Here is a 25,128-nt window from a genome sequence, read left to right on the forward strand (position 1 = left end):
CATCATGTTTGACTTCTCATGGGGATTCAATAGTCTTTGCTAATAAATTAGGAATCTATCCCAATCTGTTAGATGCAATATCTTCAATAGTTTCTAATCACTCATCAAAGAATTTGCCATTTTTTTAAATTTTTTTTATAATACCATTTACTCATATATCCAAATAGTCTGTTCATTCTTCCATCTTGTTCAAGACAGTCAAATCTAATATTTACTTGAGCCTGAAATTAATCCATTCTACTTTCTATGAATTATACTGCTCTTGGGGGTCCACAATTACTGGCAATATCATCATACATGCTTTGTCTTCATTAACAACTGCCATTACTAATATTTGTTAGGTTAACAGTCCCATAAAATTAACTCATCTAACAAAGTACTGAATTTTTTAAGCTACACATGGGAACACATTTGTTTCTCAGTTGCAGTCACCTAGCACTTCCTGTACACAAATTTTATATTTATTTTGTGTTGTGTGATGCAAAAAGCAACTTTTCATGCACTGTCAGGCCCACAGACAAAACATAATCCACCACATGATAATGCTGGTACAGGCTCCTACAGTTTAAGCTCAGCAAATGAATGTTGCAGGATCTATGCCCCGTGACTCATAGAAACTCTGAAACGCACAATCCATTGGCATTCTTTAATCTTTTCCCTGGCCTTTATCCCACATCCTTGTGGGGTTGGCATGTTAATTACTGGATTTGGCATTACTAAAGTGCACGTCATTTATGTTGGCAGCCGAGTTTAGGTTCGTTCTGCGCATCTGACGTCACAAAACACAGTCAGCCAATGACCAGAGAACGACGTTGCCACATTTCGACTCCAGTGCAGAGCATGGACGAGTGTCTTCAGTTTCATAAACGTTCAGTCATAAATAAAGTAATAGAACAAAAGCAATGTCTTGATAGCAGCATTCTTTTATAGAAAGCTTGGAATAAGCATTCTTTATACCAATTGCTTCATTTTCTGTTAATTAATTAAACCAAACAAGCAATAAGACTCCTAATTCAGGCGATAGCAAGGAAAGGTGTTTGTATCACTCTCACGAACCGCTTTTTCGCAATAAAGAACAGCGGTAATTGTTTATTTCCTATTGTACTTTGACGAAGCATGAGTAATTCATAGTCATACCAACAGTGTTCGTCAGTATTTTGCGTGACGTGTTATAGTCCTCATGGCGTTAGATAGTTAGATGAGGTGCGTTAGCGTAACAGTTAAGGTGTTGGGCTGCTGTGCGAAAGGTTATGAATTCAAACCTTATGTGGTGCTTAATATTTTCATTATTTAAAAACAATATTGAAGTGCCTTACTTCACGAATTATATTCGTTTGAACGCATTTTTTTGAAATTTCTAGTGCTTTGTCTCTTCATTAACCCTTTCGCTGCTGCAGTCACATACTCCCCGCATTCCGCGCTGCGCGCGATTTTGTCATCACTGCACTGCTCGCCTGTGCAGACACATCGTGTTCCGACTGCTTTGACACACTTATCATTCGATTTCACAAAAATTATTTGGCCCAAAAATTTGATTTTTACACGTCTTCTTGACTGATACCTTCCCCCCATAAATGCCTTAATTTTGTTTTGATGTTCAACGCAGTTATTATGCAGCATTAAATGTAGTAAACCATTGCATGAAATTTTGAAGAGTTTGCAGAGGTAGAAGTCCATAGCGTATACTTTCCGTATGGTCGATTTTAGTTGCCACAATGTTGAGAATGAAATGTGGACGAGATACCTAAATTTCATATAAAATTTACTCTATAACAATATCCCCCCCCCCCCTTCCCAGCTGGAATTTGTGTACTCCATCTGTTTGCATCTAGTATTATCCCATGCGAAAGTGTGTGAAAGTTTTCTAAATGTTTGCAAGTTATGTAACTGAGGTGGGACATGTGTACCAACCTGGTACCCAGCTAGTCAGATGTAGGTAACCACCTAAAAATGACATCCAAAATGGCCGGCACACCAGTTCTTGTTATTAATTCACTGGGTGGACTCAATGAGAACTGTTGTGGTAATGTGCACAGCTATCTGGGCATGTTACAATGTGTTGGAATTACTAATATCATTTTGTGGTTCTATAAATGATAAATGATGACTCACTTTTCATCTGTCTTAAAGAGGACAGGCACTAAATTTTTCTGCTCTCACACCATTTCTGTTTATGATGAATTATTCTTCATGTCCTATGCACATTTTTCCAGGAAGCTTGATCAGCTTAATTTCAATATGTGATCTACCTTACTTTTCTCCTTTCTTAGCTACACACCCAATATAAATTTGTCTTATAGCTTAATCTTTTCAATATATGGCATACCTAATAACTCCTTCAATGCATTCTGTAGTTATTTTTCTTATTTTACTTTTCTTAATGAAAATCAGTTGTTAACATTAACTGAATTTTCCATCAATGCTTGGCAGAACACAATAATAATAATATTAAAATGGAAGATAAACATTTCCTACTATTCTGCAAAATATATTGCAAAACAGTTATGCAAAACAATTCCATTTTATCACAGAACTAAGTGACACTGCAGATTTAGTCATGTGATTTGGCCCAAAATTATTTTTAACATTTCATGACAATGTAAAGTGACATAAGATGAATGTCTAAAAAAATATTACATTGTCATGACATGTTAAAAATAACTGTTGCGCCACATCACATGACTAAATCTGCAGTATCACTTAGTTCTGTGATAAAAAGGAATCGTTTAGCATAACTGATTTTCCAAATGTTTTGCAGAACAGTAGGAAATGTTTTTCTTCCATTTTAATATTATTATTGTGTTCCACCAAGCACTGATGGAAAATTCAGTTAATGTTAGCAATTGATTTTCATTAAGATAAGTAAAATAAGAAAGATAACTACAGAATGCATTGAAGGAATATTTAGGTATGCCACATATTGAAAAGAATCAGATTTTGAATATTTTCAGCATTTACCTTAGCTCTGGATCAGCTGTAGCCTCTGAAGATAATTAAAACTCACACATTGTGTCCTATAGTCTTAGGTTTGCCATAAAATGTGTTCCATTCAAATAGTACTTTCTGTTAACAAAAAATAATAACTGAACCTGGTTTTGGATGATCCAGAATGTACTATACTAAAGGTATGACTGAATGAGGTAGTACAGGCACTAGACTTTTACTCAAGAGAATATTGTTTCAAATCCCCACCCAGTCATCAAGAACTTGTTCTTCCACGATTTTCCCTATCTTTCTTAAACTGAAAACTGGGATAGTTTCTTTGAAGAGACATCTTCAGTTTCCTTCCACATCCTCCCCCAATCTGATCATTTGTGATGGGACATTTAAATTTAATTATTTTCTCCCTCGTATCATCAGTGTGATATCAGGGCACATATTGTAGTACAGAAGTACCACAGCAATATTCAATAACTTCTCCAGATACTTGTAGCATTTTGATGCATGGGGCAATGATGGTGCACTTCAAGTTACCAAGTCCATCATCAAGAGTACATAATCAATTCAGACAACGCACTACAAGATTTTGCTCATTGCAACATCTCCCTGTCATTTTCCAGTCTCAAATTGTATGATAAATGGATGGACCAGAATGACGAGATGGTAGTGTTCAACTGATGTAGTATATAGAATGTAGTAAATATGATCCAGTGGAGGTCATTATAGACATATCTACTAGAAAGTATTTCCTCTTTACCAATGAGACCTACTTTTTGCAACAGGCTGAAAATTAATTTACTAAACTAAGTACAAACCTTTGAACTTAAAGAACTGAATTTATGTAATCACATTTAGTGATATTGTTATGTATTGTGTAAATGCATTTATTCATGCCCTTGGTGAATTTTGTTTCATAGGCATTAGGCTATAGTCTAAGGCACATTTATGTACCTAACATTTCAGCTCTAGTGCTGGAGACATGATTAGAGGCCGTAACAATTCAGACAGCCATTTCAAATATAAACAAGCTTATACATGTCAGTATAATGGTTAGGTTGTGGTATAATCAGATTGTGAAGTCACACCAACATGTGTTATGGGGCTTGTAATGGGGAATAGTTTGTGCTTAAAATGTAACCAGGTTTAGTGGCTACAATCCGACTACCTAACTTTCTGATGGTCGTCAACCTTGATTGAAGTTTGTGACTCAGTTTTTTTGCATTTCCTTGACCTGAAATAACATTTGGATTCAATTTACATATGTCAGGTGGGCCATGTTGACTTCATCAAATAAATTATGAAGTCAAACATGTCAAAGTACTTTTAAAATGTGTTTTATTGCACCACAATCTCATATGGGTTTAGAGCCTAAAAGATAACATAAGACTGGTGCTTATATAGGTCATAACAGTTGCCAAATTATGTTATACATTGTTTCAGTCAGACTTATTTGAGTTTACAAGTGAAATTTGATTACTTTTATGCTTTTATAAAACTGGTTATAGAGTTTGGTTTTACAATTCACTCCAGTGGGCTTGAATCAGTTAGCTTATGAAAATATTACAATTCTCATGGCAAAATTGCATGAAAGGTGTATCCATAAGAATGTTTTAATTGTTATTGTTAATAGTTTCAAATACAGATTGGTTTTAGTTCCTAAAATAAATCCAGTGCCTTTGCAGTTAGATGTTTCAGAATTACTATCATTCTTCTACATACGAACATTGTTTCACTATTTTGGAGTTATTTTTAATTGATAATTCAGTATGTTTATAAATTAATTACAGTTCATCTTAACTTGTTGCAATAAATATCATGTTGACCTATTTTCATCAAAACAGTACACCAGTAACATTACAATATAAACACTTTCATTTATGTCGCATCTCAGTATCAGATTCTCTACTATAGTCAGAATCACGATTTTCATTAAATGTTGTCCTAGTTTGCTACATTAACCCCCACCAAAGTATCGAGTGTATCTTTCTGTTTGTGAAACAACGTAGTTAGTCGGTTAATCATATTGCTGTATATAAATTTATTATACAAAGAACACTTTTAACCAATATACATGTATTATTAACAAATATTTCTTTTTCCCAAATGTCTTTTGTTTATCTTTTTCTCCTCATGATTTTATAAGCATAATCAAAAACTCATGTTTGTAGTGTCACCATACAGCATTGCACTTCTCTTCAGTTACAATCAGATGCTTTGTCTTTCTCTGAAATCAGACATAGTCTCCATTATTAACAGTTCAGGCAAAACACAACTACACAATATACATAAATTTTAAAGACTGATGCATGATTAAGCCTTCCAGGTTTTTTACTGCACAATCAAAAGTCAAATGCCCCAAGTAATTATATTACTAGTACAAATATATACCAAAACTGAGTCATTTATACAGACTTTTGATAGCTAAGATGTTTTGTTCTAGCATTGGGAATACATGTGGTGTGGAGCCAAAGTATTCAAGATCAAGTGCTAACTGAATATATTACTAATTAGAATCAACTCTGATATTTTGTCAACTAATGAAGTAGCATTCACAGTACAATAGCATAGGTAAATCACTTCAAAATGTAAATAGTATTTGTTTATGACATTTCTTTGATGTAAATGAGATGGGTACATGTTTCACACACAAATAGTTGTCAAGAAAATCATGTACTCAAAATCACAATCATTTTCTTGTCTACAAAAGATGTGAAGTGTAGTTACTCTAAAAATGAAATGGAAACTGTTTCACTGTTTTGAAATATAGTTCAAGAAGGTAGTTTATTCAGATGAGTAAAAGTGTGAATTTTCAGTGACTGCAAGTTCCTTAGCCTATACAAGAATGGTTTTGTACCATAATATGCATTTTATAACATTACATTAGATTTATCTTCCACAGAAAGTGTAGGTTGTCACAAATGATAACAATTTCCTCTCATTACTCTTGTTGTAAGTATAAAAATGAAAATAATCAATTATTGACTATGTAAATGGATAGATAAAAGATGTACTCATCAAGCAACAGTGGGGGAACACACACAAAAAGGGTTTAATTTTTACAAGCTTTTGGAGCCAGTGGCTTCTTCCTCTAGCAGAAGAGTTGAAGAGGAAGAAAGAGGGGTGAAAGAAAAGGACTGTTGTAATTATATACTTATGATACAAAAATGTGTGTTCATCTGAATTAGAGCATAAAACAATCCTGTATCATTGAGTGTTCACTTATGTTAGTACAGCTTTCACAAAAGTATAGATCAATAACAATATATCTCTTTTGGCTTTGAATAAATTCATAACAAAACACAAGTATCCAAGTCTCTCCATCACCAGAAGACAATAATAAAAAATTTAGTATAAACAAACTGGACCTGCTGGTTAGCTCTACCGAGTTACTGGTATCTCATCAAAAGACACTCATAATCACAGGGAAACTGCAAAACACATCTCAACTTTGTGTTTACGAAAAGCACATGTTAAAAGCATGATAGTCAGTTGTTCATTCGTGGAAAAATGACCACAAAAAAAGATGAGACTATGGGAATGGGATCGGTAATTGGGATATAGAAAACTTAATGCCCTTATAAGTTGTAGGTTGTATATACAGGTTGTTACAAAACATTACGGCCAAACTTTCAGGAAACATTCCTCACACACAAAGAAAGAAAATATGTTATGTGGAAATGTGTGAGGAAACACTTACTTTCCATGTTAGAGCTCATTTTATTACTTCTCTTCAAATCACATTAATCATGGAATGGAAACACACAGCAACAGAACGTACCAGCGTGACTTCAAACACTTTGTTACAGGAAATTTTCAAAATGTCCTCCACTAGCAAGGATACATGCATCCACCCTCCGTCGCATGGAATCCCTGAAGCGCTGATGCAGCCCTGGAGACTGGCGTATTGTATCACAGCCGTCCACAATACGAGCACGAAGAGTCTCTACATTTGGTACCGGGGTTGCATAGACAAGAGCTTTTGAATGCCCCCATAAATGAAAGTCAAGAGGGTTGAGGTCAGGAGAGCGTGGAAGGCATGGAATTGGTCCGCGTCTACCAATCCATTGGTCACCGAATCTGTTGTTGAGAAGCGTACAAATACTTCGACTGAAATGTGCAGGAGCTTCCTCGTGCATGAACCACATGTTGTGTTGTACTTGTAAAGGCACATGTTCTAGCAGCACAGGTAGAGTATCCTGTATGAAATCATGATAATGTGCTCCATTGAGCATAGGTGGAAGAACATGGGGCCCAATCAAGACATCACCAACAATGCCTGCCCAAATGTTCACAGAAAATCTGTGTTGATGACGTGATTGCACAACTGCATGCGGATTCTCATCAGCCCACACATGTTGATTGTGAAAATTTAAAATTTGATCACGTTGGAATGAAGCCTCATCCGTAAAGAGAACATTTGCACTTAAATGTGGATTGACACGTTGTTGGATGAACCATTCGCAGAAGTGTACCCATGGTGGCCAATCAGCTGCTGATAGTGCCTGCACACGCTGTACATGGTACGGAAACAACTGGTTCTCCCATAGCAATCTCCATACAGTGACGTGGTCAACGTTACCTTGTATAGCAGCAACTTCTCTGACGCTGACATTAGGGTTATCGTCAACTGCACGAAGAATTGCCTCGTCCATTGCAGGTGTCCTCATCGTTCTAGGTCTTACCCAGTCGTGAGTCATAGGCTGGAATGTTCCGTGCTCCCTAAGACGCCGATCAATTGCTTCGAACGTCTTCCTGTCAGGACACCTTCGTTCTGGAAATCTGTCTCGATACAAACATACCGCGCCACGGCTATTGCCCCGTGCTAATCCATACATCATATGGACATCTGCCAACTTCAGATTTGTAAACATTGCACTGACTGCAAAACCACGTTCGGGATGAACACTAACCTGTTGATGCTACGTACTGATGTACTTGATGCTAGTACTGTAGAGCAATGAGTCGCATGTCAACACAAGCACCGAAGTCAACATTACCTTCCTTCAATTGGGCCAACTAGCGGTGAATCGAGGAAGTACAGTACATACTGATGAAACTAAAATGAGCTCTAACATGGAAATTAAGCATTTCCAGACACATGTCCACATAACATCTTTTCTTTATTTGTGTGTGAGGAATGTTTCCTGAAAGTTTGGCCGTACCTTTTTGTAACACCCTGTATTTACACTTGACACTGCATCCGTACAGAATGAAGTACAACAAAGAACTGACTAAATTAAAGTTAAGATCAAGGCTCATCAGAGCACTTAGAGTTCACAGATATTAAGTTTCATGGTTGATACGAACTATCAACACCACAAGACTATTTGGTGACAGTCATGCATGCAGTATGGTGCAATTATTGATGAATAATGTAATACAATATACAGCAGTATTTGTGTTTCTGGCATTGTAAAATATGGAGAGAAATTTGACAGTGTAACTGAGAGTGTTAATAAAGAATGCTTCATCTCACAAGAAATTTTGTGTTGCACTTATACGTAGTGCTAATGGCACCCATAGAAATGAAGTTAGTGCCTTTATTTAAAAAAGTATTCACAGTGCTCCAGCTCTTGCACCTCACCAGTGTTACTGTAACAGCTCTGCTGCTAAGGTATGACCTACCAGGCTGGTCATACCTAAACAAAGAAATCAGATCAACTAATTTGACAATTGCTAATTTCAAGTTGTCAGACATTAACATTTACGACAAAACTGTTTCATATGGCACAGTACGCATCTCAACAAATGTGGCAGTATGATGATAGCTTCAGACATTTCTCTCATTAATGGAGGCAGAAATAAATTTTTTACTATCCTGGCTGCTCCTAAACAGGAGAACTATAGAGTGGAACAATTTCCATGGAATGTGGTCCAAAAGTAACAAACTGACATGGTAGTTCAATGCTGAAATACAGACTGCCAGATATCAGACTCGTCTTTCATTATATGTTATCAAAATATCCAATCAATAAATAACATGTACTTAGAAGTTTAAATTTACCTGTCAGACAGCAGTATCAATGTTGATGTTATTTGTTTATCTGGGTACTGGCTCAAAAATCAAGAAATGTCATTCTTCAACTTTCCAAATTATGTAACTGGCAACAGTATCTACTGATTTGGCAGCATTGAGGGGGGGGGGGGGGGGGACGTTGGGGGAGGCTGTCTAATACTTGCTAAAAAGAGCACCATATTCAGCAGATCCAATAAAACTGGCACCCCTAAATACTGATAAACATTATGAGCATTGCACTATGGGAATCAAGCGTAATGTAATAAGAATCTCTATTTACCGTTCTCTTGATGGCAACATATCCTACTTTTTAAACAGGCTTGGAAATGTAATGTGTTTTTACAAATTCAGAGATGAGGATATCATATTGTATGGTGATTTTAACAAAACATTTTGGTAGCATTTCATGTACAGTGAGTGACGGCATTGACCATCTAGCAACTTTCAGTGTCCAATCACAGTAAAGGATACAACAAGAATAACATGTAATTCAAGCAGACTCAAACAATGAAAATCCATGATAGAATAATGACAATATTATGAAAAGGACAGATTGCTACTCACCATATAGTGAAGATGCTAAGTGGCAGTGAGGCACAACAAAAAGACTACTAAACATGTAAATTTTCAGTCAGAAGAAGTCATTCCAGCCAGAAGAAGTCATTCCAGCCAGAAGAGGTCATTCTGGAATAGATAACATACACACACAGTCATGAAAATGAAGCTCTCACACCATGATCACTGTCTCTGGCTGACAACGCCAGATTGTGAGCAGTTGTGCATGATGACAGAAGCAATCTGGAAGGTGGGGAGGCAATGAGGGGAGGGATAGCAGGGTAGGAATGAGGGATAGTAAAGTGATACTTGTGGAAGCAAACAGGGATGTGATGGGGAGAGGGCAGGCAGCTAGGTACAGTCAGGAAGGAGGTTAGATGACAGCAGGGGTGGGGGGTGGCATGGAAAAGGAGAGAAGTAAAAAGACTGTGGGTGTGCTTGTGGAATAGAAGGCTGTGTAAAGCTGGAGTGGGAACAGTGAAGGGGATAGGAGGGTGAAGGACAATGATTAATAAAGGTTGATGTCAGGAGGGTTACGGCAACATAGGATATATTACAGAGAGAGTTCCCACCTGCACCATGCACAATTCAGAAAAGCTGGTATGGGTACCAGCTGTGAAACAATCATTAAAATTGAGAACGTTGTGTTGGGCAGCACACTCAGCAATTGGGTGGTCCAACTTTTCCTTGGTCATAGGTTGTCAGTGGCCATTCATGCAGACAGGCAGCTTGTTGGTTACCACACCCACGTAAAACAAAGCACAGTGGTTGCAGCTTAGCTTGTAGATGACATGACTGGTTTCACAGGTAGCCCTGCCTTTGAGGTAATAGGTGATGCTTGTGACTGGACTGGAGTAAGTGGTGGTGGGAGGATGTATGGGACAGGTCTTGCATCTAAGTCGATTACAGGGATATGAGAAATGAGGAAAGGGGTTGAGAGAAGGGGTTGTGTAAGGATGGACAAGGATATCGTCCTGGGGAGGTTAGTGGGTAGGACATTCCTCATTTCCAAGCATGAAGAGAGGTAGTTGAAACGCTGGCAGAGAATGTGATTGAGTTGCTCCAGTCATGGTTGGTACTGAGGCATGAGGTGAATGCTCCTCAGTGGTACATTTTGACAGCGACTGCTCATCACTGCAGATGTGATGGTCATGGACGGCTAAACTGTATGCCAGGAACTTCTTGGAATGGAATAAGTTGCAGCTGTTGAAGTGGAGGTATTACTGGTGCTTGCTAAGTTTGACATGGATGGAGATACTAATGCAGCAATCTTTGAGGTGAAGGTCTACACTGAGGAATATGGCTTGTTGTGATGAGAAGAACCAGGCGAAGAGAATGGGAGAGAAGGTATTGAGGTTCTGAAGGAATGTAGACAGGCTGTCCTCACCCTCAATCCATATCAATGAATCTGAGCCAGGTGAGGGGTTTTAGATTCTGGGTGGTTAGGAAGATTCCTCTAGATAGCTCATGAACAGTTTGGCACAGTATGGTGCCATGTGGGTGCCCACTGGGATGCCTCAGATTTGTTTGTAGATGATGCCTTCAAAGGAGAATTAATTGTATGTGAGGATGTAGTTGGTCCTTGTGACCATGAAGGAGGTTGTAGGTTTGGAATCCTTTGGGCATTGGGATAGGTAGTGTTCAATAGTGGCTAGGCCAGTGGCATTAGGGATGTTAGTGTAAAAGGAGTTGATATCAATAGTGACAAACAAGGCACCATGTGGCAAAGGAACAGGAACTGTGGAGAGCCAGTGGAAGAAATGGTTGGAACCTTTTATATAGTATGGTAGGTTATGGATAATGGGCTGAAGGTGCTGGTCGGCGAGAGCAGAGACTCTCTCAGTGGGGACACAGAAACTGGGCCCAATGGAGCACCCAATGTGGTTAGGTTTATGGGATTTAGTAGCATGTAGAAGGTAGGACTGCAGGGAGTGACAGGGGTGAGGAAAGAGAGAGACTATGGGGAGAGATTCTGGGATGGGCTTAAGGATTTGAGGAGAGACTGGAGATCCTTCAGGATTTCTGGAATGGGGTCACTGTGGCAAGGTTTGCAGGTGGACAAATCTGACACCTGGTGCAGTCTTTCCACCAGGTAATCCTCGCAGTTCAAGACAACAATGGTGAGGCCTTTGTCAGTAGGTAGGATAATAAGATTGGGATCAGATTTTTAGGTGATTGATTGTGATTCTTTCTGCAGATGTAAGGTTATCTTGCGTGTTGGAGGAAGTTATAGTTGTGTGGTGAAAAATGGAACATACGTAAATTATAACAGTGAAATAGTGAAGCTAAATGAACGTGTATCAAGCCTGCAATTAATTGTACATGTACTAATGCGGGACATTGCACATTTAGAAAATGAAAATGCCGAACTGAAAAAGGCGCCTAATATCCCGATCGCCAAAGCAAGTAAAACACGGAACTGGGTGCACAGGACTAGCATGATCACGGAAGAAAGAAGCAAAAAGGTGATAAATACAATGAATGGAATGAACCGTGGCAATAAAAGCAGTTTCAGTGTCCTACCTACAATAAACGAGTGCTCTGAAGTGGATATAGGCCTAAAGGCAGAAACAACAAGGCAACATATGTTTACTAGGCCAAAAAGGATTGGTCGTGTGAAACCCAGTGACTGTAGAATTACTGTGGTAACAAAAAATCGTTTTCATGCACTAGATTCAGATACAAATGTGGAATCCACGGAAAACTGTGATGACAACAACACGCCGAATCTATATAGTGACAAGCACATGAGCAGAAACTTCCGCAATAAACGTGAAGGCAAACTCAAAGTGAAAATATTCTCTGATAGCCATGAATGTGAGATCGCAAAAATACTACATTACAGTCATTGTATACAAGCAACTAGTATTGTCAAACCAGGTGCACCCATCCAAGAACTCGTTAAAAACATAGAAACTGAAAATGATCGTCATATTGTCATCATAGCTGGAGCCAATAATGTATATAAAAACGACCTCCACAGTGCAACACAAAACCTTAAGGCAATACTAAATTCAACAGGAGAGAAATCAGTTTTTGTAGTCGGAATTCCACATAGGCATGACCTTTCGGAATGGTCATGTGTGAACATGGAAATCATAAATGCAAACAGGCAATACTCAAAGATTTGCAGGGCCTACCAAAATGCATATTTTATAAGTATGGACTCCTTGCAAAGAGACTGTTACACGAGACATGGCATGCACCTTAATAACAGAGGCAAGAAGATTCTGTGCCAAAACATCAGCATGATACTGAAAGCATCTGACAACCAAGAAGTAATTGCTGCTCTTCCAGTTCCTTGCTTGACGCAAGCAGAGCCTGAAGAAATGGTTACTTCTATTGCAGCAGTAGAAGTAGAGGTGGAAGCAGCAATTGTACCTACACACATAACAAATGCTGCAGCAGCAGTACCTACCACACTTCATCTACAGGATTCAACAGCAGCAGAAGATGAAGCAACATCCAAATCTCCACTGTCACCAGTTGCCACAACAATGCCTACAGCAGCAGTAGCAGCAGCAGCAGCAGCAGTACCTATCACATTTCACCAGCAAGATTCAACAGCAGCAGAAGAAGAAGCAACCACCTTATCTCCTCAGTCACCAGATGCCACAACAGTGCCTCCAGACACCATAACAGCAGTTCCATCAATTCCTCTAGTAGCAGCTTCATCTACAATATCATCACAAGGAGGGAAGAGTAGGTATACAACAGTAGATGTGCTACCACTCCAAGTGAACAATTTTTTAGTAAAAGGCAACAAGAGGCAGAAATCCAAAAGATAAGCCCTGAAAAACGTTTGAAACCCAATCACCATAGTGTTCAGTGTGTAAGCAATAACAGCATGGATCTTAAAATATGTTACTTTAACGTTCAAGGACTGAAAGATAAAAAACTTATCATAAATGAGTTTGGTCTTGATAACCAGTTTGATATTTTTTGTCTGAGTGAACACTGGGCTAATGAGAATGAACTTGCAGTTGCCAAATTTGACTATTTTAGTATAGTAAATAGCTACTGTAGGAAAGAGCACATTAGAGGTGGTGTGGCAATTTATTCCAACCAGTCACTCAATTGTACAATAACCAAACTAGACCTAAATTCCTTGTGTGATGAACAGCACTTTGAAGTTACGGGTATAATCATTAATAGTCATAAGCTAATAGTAGTATCCATGTACAGATCACCAAAGGGAAGCATTAACATATTTTTAGAAAAAATGGACATGCTATTAAGTGAATTAAGTAATATTAAATGGCTACATTATGATACTGCAATAGGAGGTGATTTGAATGCTGATTTTGATGTTACTAAATGTAAGGGTAGTGTTGCAGATCTGGAAAACTTACTAAGACAATACAATTTACGTTATGTTAATAACAGGCCCACAAGAAACAAAGCATGTTTAAATAACATCTTTGTAAACTTCAAGACCACTGATAACACATGCAAAGTTGTAGTGTTCCCATTCTCTGACCATGACTCCGTATCTCTAAATTATGCAAGTAAAATTCCCCTCAATAGGAGCAATGCAAACAGACCTGTCCCAACAGTTGTGATTACCAGACCCATAACTGAGGATAAAATTAACACATTTCCTAATTCCCTTGCTGACAGAGACTGGTTTGGCCATTGTAGTGTCGATGGACATTACACATCAAGTAATGACCTGCCAGCCAAAATAATATTTGATAGATTTTTTAATGCATTCTTGACCCTATTTAACCAAAGTATTCCCATAAAGAAAATCAAAATAATGGACAGCAGCCACAAATCCAGATCTCAAAACAGACAAAATATATGGTACACTAAACAGCTGACAGATCTAAAGAAACAAGTTTTGTTACTGTACAACATATACAATAGTATGAAGTCTGACTGTGCCAAATCAGCCTATGTGGGATGCAGGAATGAATACAAAAAAGCCATCCTGCAAGCCAAAAAAAACCTACTATGCCAACAGCATACATAATTCCACCAATAAATGCAAAACCGCTTGGAAAGTAATTAACAGTGCTGCCACAGATACTAAAAAAGACAAAATTAATATCCCACCACAAACACTCAATGAGTTTTTTATTAATTTAGTGAAAGAAATAGAAGACGCAATTATCAAACCAGACATTAGTCCATCAGAGTTACTCTCCCAAAACTTGGGGTAGACAGTCACTAAATACAAGCATGCTAACCTTCTCCAAAGTATCGCCTAGATTTGTACAAGGGGTCATGAAACAACTGAAATCATCTGATAGCTTAGATATATATGGCATATCATGCAACCTGCTAAAAAAATGTGTGTGATTGCATTCTGTACCCTTTAACCCATTGCATAAACAAGTGCTTACTTGAGGGATATTTTCCTGATGAGTTAAAACTGTCTAGGATCGTCCCAGTATACAAAAAGGGAGATAAAGACTCTCCATCTAGCTACAGGCCTATTTCAATAGTACCCGCATTCTCCAAGGTAATAGAATGCATCATGTACCAACAATTATCATCTCACTTTGAGAATCTAGGAATAATTAATGCTACACAATACGGTTTTAGGAAGAATCTGTCGACCATTGATGCAATCAACATGGTAGTCAGTTACATCCTCAAAGTTTTTGAGAACAAAGGCTTTGCTCAGGTCTCATTCTGTGACCTAAGCAAGGCCTTCAACTGTGTTGAGCACATGCCGCTACTAGAGAAACTAGAATTCTACGGCATCAAAGAAAACAGTCTCAGACTATTAAAAGCTTATCTCAACAACCGTAAACAGGTAGTTTGTGTTGGTAAGGAAATGTCAAACATAGAAAATGTTAAAGTAGGTGTGCCTCAGGGATCTGTACTGGGGCCCTTCCTGTTTCTGATAATGATCAATGACCTCCCCTCGTTTATTAGATCCACCACTGTATTGTATGCAGATGATACGACTTTTCTCCATAGCAGTAACAATCTTAATCATCTTAAAACCTGTGCTGAAAATACACTCACTCATGCAGCATATTGGTTCAGAGCAAGTGGTTTCCTGCTAAATGAAAATAAAACTCAGCAGATAATCTTCACTCTAAGAGACAAGCCACTATCTGATGACCCTAGTTCTGTTAAATTCCTGGGAGTTTATTTAGACGGAAAGTTATCCTGGGACCAACATGTAAACTATATTAGTAGTAAACTATCTAGAGTAATTTATTTATTAAGACAACTCAGAAACTGTGTACCTGAAACATACATCAGATCATCTTATTTTGCATTTTTCCAGAGTATAATATCCTATGGCATTATCTTGTGGGGTAACTGTAGTCATATACATGACATCCTATTATTGCAGAAGAAAGCCATTAGGATAATTACAAATTCTTCACATAAGGCTCACTGCAAGCCCTTATCTACTAAACAAAAAATTATGACTGTAATAAACCTCTATATATACAATGTCTTAATCTTTACGAAGAAGAACCTACAAGACGTGAAACGTACAGAAAATGTACATTGTTACAACACAAGAAGCATCAAACACATATACACGCCTTACCACAGACTATCAAAATCAATAAATAGCTATGAAGTCACAGGGCACAAGCTATTTAATAAGCTACCACATGCCGTACAGGATCTTCCTGAACATACATTCAAAGAAAGACTGCATGAATGGTTTATTGCCCATCCATTCTATGATATCAATGAATTCTTCAACTGTAAAATGCAGTAATCCAACAGATGGCCCACTGTACATTTATTGTATTATAAGTTAAAATATTTCAGTAGTCAATACCTTATCACACTGTACTATAAATTGTAACTTCATTTGACGTTGTCAATTGCTGTAATGGCCTAAAGACAATAAAATCTTTATTATTATTATTATTATTATTATTATTATTTGTGGAATAATGGTGAAGAAATGATTGGGGTTCAGAAATTGTGGAATGTTAACAGGGGGTGATTTGGGGGCAGTGGGAGTGGATCACAGTTGTAAAGAGGAGCAAACTGAGTCAGGCACGTTTCAACGTAGGTCTTAGTTTGAGTCTGATTGGTAGCATTGGTGGTGAAAAAGTGTTTACATTTTAGGGACCAGGAGAAGGAGAGAATTCTTTAACAAGTCCAGCATGGTTGAATTTGGGAGTGAGGCAAAAGGTAAGGCTTCTGGAGGAAAGGTTCATGACTATGTTTCACAACTGTTTAAGTTCTGGATTCTGTATGGTGGTGGAAGGAAGTTTTTGAGGGTGATGTAAATGTAGTAGGCCTGTGAGGATGGGTTTCTTTCACTATGAGGGAATGTGGAGGAGCTTTGGAGGTTGTTGTAGGGGTGATGGATAGTGATAGTCCAAGGCGGGACTTGGAAATGAACAAAATTGGTTCAAATGGCTCTGAGCACTATGGGACTTAACATCTGAGGTCATCAGTCCCCTAGACTTAGAACTACTTAAATCTAACTAATATAAGGTCATCAAACACATCCATGCTCAAGGCAGGATTTGAGCCTGTGACCTGTGACCGTAGCAGTTGTGTGGTTCCAGATTGAAGCACCTAGAACCACTGGACCACAGCGGCTGGTGGAAGTGAACAAGTTGGAGTGTTTTTTGAGGTGGCATTGTTCATGCTACTCTACTTCCTGGAGGACAAGAGTTTCAAGGTTTGAGATAGAATCCAGGAATTTGGGACTGTACAGCAGGAGAATTTTATGAATGGAGAAGATGTGCTGCAAGGACTTTTGGACCTGACTGACATGGTTTTGCAGCACTATGTTAAGGAGTTAAGCATTGGTGAAATCTGAACAGATTGAGGTCATTGTGGAAGGGATTTCAGCTGAAGATGAGTAGTATTCTAGTAAAGCAACTTGGGGGGGGGGGGGGGGATTGCAAGTGCCAAGCAACAATGGAGGGTTAGTATGTGGGACTGCATTCTGGCTGAAGACAAGGAAACTTTTCTGTATTGGCATAGATGGAAGCAGCAAGGATCCATGGCGGAGGATAAAAGCGTGTAAAAATATGAAATATCATAGAATTATGTGCAAAAAAATCAAGCAGTTATAAAGATTAAGTATTCCTGGATCCAGAATCTCTCCTATTTATTAATGTCCTGAACTGATCCAGTGGACTCTCTGACTGTCAGGGTATCTTGTTATGGCATAGCTTAGAACAAATAGAAGATGTGTCATCACTTACTTTCATTTGCAGAAGGCAGATCAAAAACACTAGCACTATTAGCATGTTTAAAAATATACTTCAATCTCAGTCATGGGATATTATTTACAAGAAAGATAATATAGATAAGGAAACTTCACTATTCCTTGACACACTTGGTCATCATTTCAATATGGCCTTTTCAGTAAAATACATCAAAATGCAATATTCACCAGGAAAACTGATAATGGGTGGATCACAAAGTGTATAAGAATGTCATGTAAGATGAAGAAGTCACCTTATTAGCAAAGTATAAAAACATATGATCCAAATTTCCACAGTTATTTCAAATTTTACAAGAAGGTTCTTCAAAAAGTAATATCCAAAGCAAAACAACCAGCAAATAAAGCTTACATAAATAACCTTACATAAATAATCATAATAACAAATGTAAAGCTTTGTGGGATTTTGTCAGAAGAACCTTACAAACTGATATCAAAGAGAAAACACCACAATCTCTTCAATATAATGGCCAATCAACAACAGACAACAAACATATTTGTGATTCATTCATTAAACACTTTTCTGGAATTGCTAGCAGTCTTTCAGTTGGTCACTCTCCACTGTTGTTGTTGTGGTCTTCAGTCCTGAGACTGGTTTGATGCAGCTCTCCATGCTACTCTATCCTGTGCAAGCTTCTTCATCTCCCAGTACCTACTGCAGCCTACATCCTTCTGAATCTGCTTAGTGTATTCACCTCTTGGTCTCCCTCTACAATTTTTACCCTCCACGCTGCCCTCCAATACCAAACTGGTGATCCCTCAATGTCTCAGAACATGTACTACCAACCGATCCCTTCTTCTAGTCAAGTTGTGCCACACGCTCCTCTTCTCCCCAATCCTATTCAATACCTCCTCATTAGTTATATGATCTACCCATCTAATCTTCAGCATTCTTCTGTAGCACCACATTTCAGAAGCTTCTATTCTCTTCTTGTCTAAACTATTTATCGTCCATGTTTCACTTCCGTACATGGCTACACTCCATACAAATACTTTCAGAAATGACTTCCTGACACTTAAATCTATACTCGATGTTAACAAATTTTTCTTCTTCAGAAACTCCTTCCTTGCCATTGCCAGTCTACATTTTATATCCTCTCTACTTCGACCATCATCAGTTATTTCGCTCCCCAAATAGCAAAACTCCTTTACTACTTTAAGTGTCTCATTTCCTAATCTAATTCCCTCAGTATCACCCGTCTTAATTCGACTACATTCCATTTTCCTCGTTTTGCTTTTGTTGATGTTCATCTTATACCCTCCTTTCAAGACACTGTCCATTCCATTCAGCTGCTCTTCCAAGTCCTTTGATGTCTCTGACAGAATTACAATGTCATCGGTGAACCTCAAAGTTTTTATTTATTCTCCATGGATTTTAATACCTACTCTGAACTTTTCTTTTGTTTCCTTTATTGCTTGCTCAATATAAGGATTGAATAACATCAGGGATAGGCTACAACCCTGTCTCACTCCCTCCCCAACCACTGCTTCCCTTTCATACCCCTCGACTCTTATAACTGCCATCTGCATTCTGTACAAACTGTAAATAGTCTTTTGCTTCCTGTATTTTACCCCTGCCACCTTCAGAAATTGAAAGAGAGTATTCCAATCAACATTGTCAAAATTTTTCTCTAAGTCTACAAATGCTAGAAACATAGGTTTGCCTTTCCTTAATCTTTCTTCTAAGATAAGTCATAGGGTCAGTATTGCCTCACGTGTTCCAACATTTCTACAGAATCCAAACTGATCTTCCCCGAGGTCAACTTCTATCAGTTTTTCCATTCGTCTGTAAAGAATTCACCTTAGTATTTTGCAGCTGTGACTTATTAAACTGATAGTTCAGTAATTTTCACATCTGTCAACACCTGCTTTCTTTTGGATTGGAATTATTACATTCTTCTTGAAGTCTGAGGGTATTTCGCCTGTCTCATACATCTTGCTCACCAGATGGTAGAGTTTTGTCAGGACTGGCTCTCTTTAATTTTCCTGTAGGCAGTATCTATCTTACCCCTATTGAGATAAACCTCTAAATTCTTACATTTGTCCTCTAGCCATCCCTGCTTAGCCATTTTGCACTTCCTGTCAATCTCATTTTTGAGGCGTTTTTATTCCTTTTTACCTGCTTCGTTTACTGCATTTTTATATTTTCTCCTTTCATCAATTAAATTCAATATTTCTTCTGTTACCCAAGGGTTTCTACTAGCTCTCGTCTTTGTACCTATTTGATCCTCTGCTGCCTTCACTATTTCATCCATCAAAGGTACCCATTCTTCTTCTACTGTATTTTTTCCCCCATTCCTGTCAATTGTTCCCTTATGCTCTCCCTGAAACTCTGTACAACCTCTGGTTCTTTCAGTTTATCCAGATCCCATCTCCTTAAATTCCCACCTTTTTGCTGTTTCTTCAGTTTTCATCTACAGTTCATGACCAATAGATTGTGGTCAGAGTCCACCTCTGCCCCCGGAAATGTCTTACAATTTAAAACCTGGTTCCTAAATCTCTGTCTTACCATTATATAATCTATCTGATACCTTTTAGTATCTCCAGGGTTCTTCCATGTATACAAACTTCTTTCATGATTCTTGAACCAAGTGTTAGCTATGATTAAGTTATGCTCTGCACAAAATTGTACCAGGCGGCTTCCTGTTTCATTTCTTAGCCCCAATCCATATTCTTCGACTATGTTTCCTTCTCTCCTTTTTCCTACTCTCGAATTCCAGTCACCCATGACTATTAAATTTTCGTCTCCCTTCACCACCTGAATAATTTCTTTTATCTCATCATACATTTCATCAATTTCTTCGTCATCTGCAGAGTGGGTTGGCATGTAAACTTGTACTACTGTAGTAGGCATGGGCTTCGTGTCTATCTTGGCCACAATAATGTGTTCACTATGCTGTTTGTAGTTGCTTACCTGTACTCCTATTTTTTTATTCATTATTAAACCTACTCTCCACTAACAAAGTATTTCCTTCCAAAGTCTAACAGGTCTGATAAATCACTTTTTCTAATACCTGCAACTTTGGAGGAGGTTCTCCTAATTATTAGCAATATGAAAATCTCCTCTCATCTGGCCTTTGTTTACCTAGTTATGTAATACAACAGGTCACTGATGAAATAGTACACCCACTTTGTAACACAATCAACTACTGCATGGATACAGGTGTTTTTCCTCAATCACTGAAAATTGCCAACATAGTTCCATTATACAAGAAAAGGGACAAACATGAGGTGAACAACTACTGACTTATATCTCTCCTCCCAGCTGCATCCAGAATAACAGAAAAAAATGTATATACTCAATTAGTGTCCTTTCTTGAAAATAGCACCCTACTAACAGTGCAATAGTTCAACTTTTGTAAGAATAAATCTGTCAACTAGACTCTCTTTTCATTTACTGACCAGATAATACATATATTTCATGGGAACCACTATGCTTCTGCCGGCCACGGTGGTCTTGCGGTTCTAAGCGCACAGTCCGGAACCGCGCGACTGATACGGTCGCAGGTTCAAATCCTGCCTCGGGCATGGATGTGTGTGATGTCCTTAGATTAGTTAGGTTTAAGTAGTTCTAAGTTCTAGGGGACTGATGACCACAGCTGTTAAGTCCCATAGTGCTCAGAGCCATTTGAACTATGCTTCTGTACTTTTCATTCACCTGACAAAGGCGTTTGAACTAGTCAATCACACGCCACTCCCACATAAACTGGATGCTTATGGTATAAGAGAAATCCACAATGATTGGTTTCAGAAATATCAAACAGATGGCAGCTGGTAGAAATAATAACAAATAATGGAAGAACAAGGTGTGCAAATATAATACCAATCATCTCAAGAGTCCTACAGGGTTCAACTTTAGGCCCCCTCCTCTTCCTTCTGTTTATTAATGCCCCCACAGAACACCTGTCCTCAACAACACCTGTGTTATTCACTGATGACACGAACCTCCTCCCTTGTAACATTTCTCCATGGAAGATGAGACGTCATACAAGCCTCCTCTGTTGTAACGTCTCTTCACAACAGATGAGAGCTGACTTAGTTGACCGCTATGAAAGGCTCTTATACTGGCTCTATGAAAAAAACCTCTCACTTAATACAGAAAAAAAGCTCATATGATACTCTATCAAAGAGTCATACAACACATTATGGACCATTAATCAAAGGCAAGAAGTTATCAAACAGGTTAATGACACTAAATTCCTTGGGCTATGGATAGACACAACACTACAGTGGAATGTCCACAGAAATAAACTACTGTGTAAACTGAGTACCCTCTGCAATGCCTTTAGAGATCTCTGTCAAAGGAGTAACATGACTACTATTAAAACTGTGTACTTTGTGCTAGTAAACTTAGTCATCTCATACTTAGCAAACTGCAAACAGAAAATAGTAATAATACATGAACTAAATGAAATCACCAGAACAATTTTTTCAGATGGAGGAATAATAAAACTTGGAACACCTCAAGGATTCATTTTTGGGCTATCCTTTTCCTTCTGTCCATAAATGACCTAGACCTAAGCACTGGATCACAAATAAATACCTTGTTTGCAGATGACACCTAGCATCCTTCTCATAGGGATAATTCTAGTACCTCCTGCCGCGGAAGTCAAACATGCGCCAGAACAAATGGACGTGGCCAGCCCATAGAGGGCTCCGCGTCCGCGGCGGCTCTTCTGCGCAGTGGATCTCGCGCAGCGAGGGCGCCACCGCTACACCACATGCAGACCACGGCCAATAGCTGCTCCCTCCAGTTTCATATATAGGGACCCGCTCTCCCCTAGTCCACTCAGTCTGGTACTCGCTCTGGATTGCATCTCTACCTCGGTGGTACTGCATTCTGGTCGTTGCTCATTGTTGACATTTGCCTGGCTCTGGTTCCAAGTGGATTTACTGTTGGTGTTTGGTGTTGTGGTTTCTACAAGCCTCCATTGTTTATCTCTTCCTTGTTGTGTCGGTCATAGTCGGTCATTGTCGGGTGTTGTCGGTTGTCGTTGGTCTGTCGTCCGACTCGTCCTTGTGTTTACCCAGTGGTGCGTGATCCACTGCTGGCAGCTTCCCCGCCTGGTGGCTCTGATCCCGCAGCCCCAAGGCATTCCTGCGGTTAGTTTTGGTTACTACAATAATTCCAACATGACTACAAGAAAACATAAATAATGTTGCAAATGAGTTAAATGACAGGTTTGGAGGAATAAACTAATAATAAATACATCCAAAACAACTGCTCTTAGTTTCTATTTAAAAGGGGAAGTGCTCAACACCACTGTAAAAAAAATGCCAACAGAATTACACCCTCATAGAAAATAAAACTTTTAGGCATATGGCTTCAACATGATTTTAAATGGCAGACACACATAACAAAAATGGATATGACACTCAAGAGAGTATGCTACAGCATTTGTTTAATTGCACACGAAACAAGCTTCCACACTGTTGGAATTGCATACTTTGCCTAGTTCCACAGCGTTCTACAGCACAGAAATATATTCTGGGGTAGCAAATATGCTAGTTCAGTCAGCTTCTTGACCTAGAAAAGACGATATTAGAAAAGGATAGATTGCTACTTGCCATATAGCAGAGATGTTGAGTGTCAGACAGCACAACAAAAGACTGTTAAACATGTAAGTTCAGCCAGAAGGCCTTCTCTCTCTCTCTCTCTCTCTCTCTCTCTCTCTCTCTCACACACACACACACACACACACACACACAAATATATTCATGCAAATGCAGCTGACACACACACATGGTCACTGTCTTTGGCTGCCATAGCCAGACTGTGAACAACTGAGCATGATGAGAGAAGCAATCTGGAAGATGGGGTAAGGAGGAGGCTGGGAGGAGGTGGGGGGAAGCAGGGAGGGGTTGGGGACAGTAAAGTGCTACTTGTGGGACCATACAGGGATGAGGTGGAGAGAGGGTAGGGCAGCTAGGTGCAGTCAGGAGGTTAGTCAGAGAGCAGAGGGAAGGGAGGGGGGGAGGGGTCTCAAAAGGAGAGAAGTAAAAAGACTACGAGTCGGTTGTGGAACAGAAGGCTGTGTAGTGCTGGAGTGAGAACAGGGAAGGGGATAGGTTGGTGAAGGACAATAAGTAATAAAGATTGATGCTGGTTGAAGTGAATCTTCATCCACCAAGAAAAATTTTCAGTTTTGGGAAAAGATAAAAGTCTGATGAAACCATATCACATGAAGAAGGTGGTTGTGGCAATAATTCATACCTTAGTTTGTGTTATTTTCCCATGGTGATGGCACATGTGTGCAGGTGCTCATTGTCTTGATGGAAGATGACTTTCTTCCCTGCTAAACCTGGCCTTTTACCGCATATCTTTTGTTGCAATTTTCCTGGAGGTTAGCATAGTATTCTCCAGTAATTGTTTGCCCAGTGGGGTGATATCTATAAACAGAATCCCCTTTGCATCCCAGTACACTGATGCCATTACCTTCCCCACTGAAGGGATTCTTTTTGCTTTCTTTGGTGGCAGAGAATCAGCATGTTTCCACTGCTTTGACTGTTGTTTTCTCTGGAATATAGTAATCCATCAAAGTTCATCTGTGGTCACAAACTGGCACAAAAAATCTTGTTCGTTTCTCCTAAAAGGGGCCAAACATTGTTCCAATATGTCAATTCTCGTGTGTTTTTGATCCAGTGTCAAGAGTCGCAGCAACCATCTGCAAATAATTTTTTCATTTCTAATTCTTCAGTTAAAATGATATATACCCTTTCAGATGACATCTGGGAAGTGTGAGCAATTTGACACACTTTTAATCAGCAATCCTCCATGACCATTTTGTGCAATTTGCAATGATTTCTGGAGTAGTGAGACATCATGGCCGACCACTGCGTTAATCATCATCTAAGCTCTCCCGACCAAATTGAAATTCGTTTGTCCACTTGGCAACAGTTGAATATGAAGAAGCGGAGTCCTCCTGTGTATTCTGGAAATCAGCATGGCTGTCCTTTGCTTTCATACCTTTCTTTATGAAGTACTTAATTACTGCTCGAATCACAATTTTTTCCATCTTCACAAATAACTATGCGGGAACAACAACAGAGCCACGTTACCACCACAGCTCTCTTCGAAGGGCACTGACATGGCACATTTTTACAGGCAGCAGTCCAATGAATATCATGTGAACAACTAGCACTGACCTCCCCTGGTGATTCCGAGAACTTTTCAAACTAACCTCGTATACCAAGGATCTCACTGAGGCCTTTACAGATCACAATTACCCTTCCAACCTCGTACAAAAACCGATCTCCTATGCCTTACCTTTCCAGTCACCTAATACCTCCCGAAGTCCCTCCATTTGGCCACAGAGGAGCATTCCCCTCGTGACACAGTACCACCCAGGACTGGAGCATAGAATTACATTATCCTCCAGGGTTTCAACTACCTCTTATTGTGCCCTGAAATGAGGAATGTCCTGCCCACTATCCTTCCTACTCC

General features: G+C 38.9%; 1 protein-coding gene across 1 annotated transcript in view; it reads right to left on the minus strand.

The window, feature by feature from the left end:
- Nucleotides 1–5,027: 5,027 nt before the first annotated feature.
- LOC124619529 (protein mothers against dpp) overlaps nt 5,028–25,128 on the minus strand; it is a 170,227-nt gene continuing 150,126 nt past the window's right edge. Inside the window, exon 8 of the mRNA XM_047145985.1 lies at nt 5,028–5,164. Coding sequence (XP_047001941.1) covers nt 5,146–5,164 — 19 coding nt within the window. The 3' untranslated portion in view covers nt 5,028–5,145. The remainder of the gene's footprint in view (nt 5,165–25,128) is intronic.

The sequence above is a fragment of the Schistocerca americana genome, chromosome 6 (assembly GCF_021461395.2).
Source record: "Schistocerca americana isolate TAMUIC-IGC-003095 chromosome 6, iqSchAmer2.1, whole genome shotgun sequence".
Taxonomy (NCBI): Eukaryota; Metazoa; Arthropoda; class Insecta; order Orthoptera; family Acrididae; genus Schistocerca; species Schistocerca americana.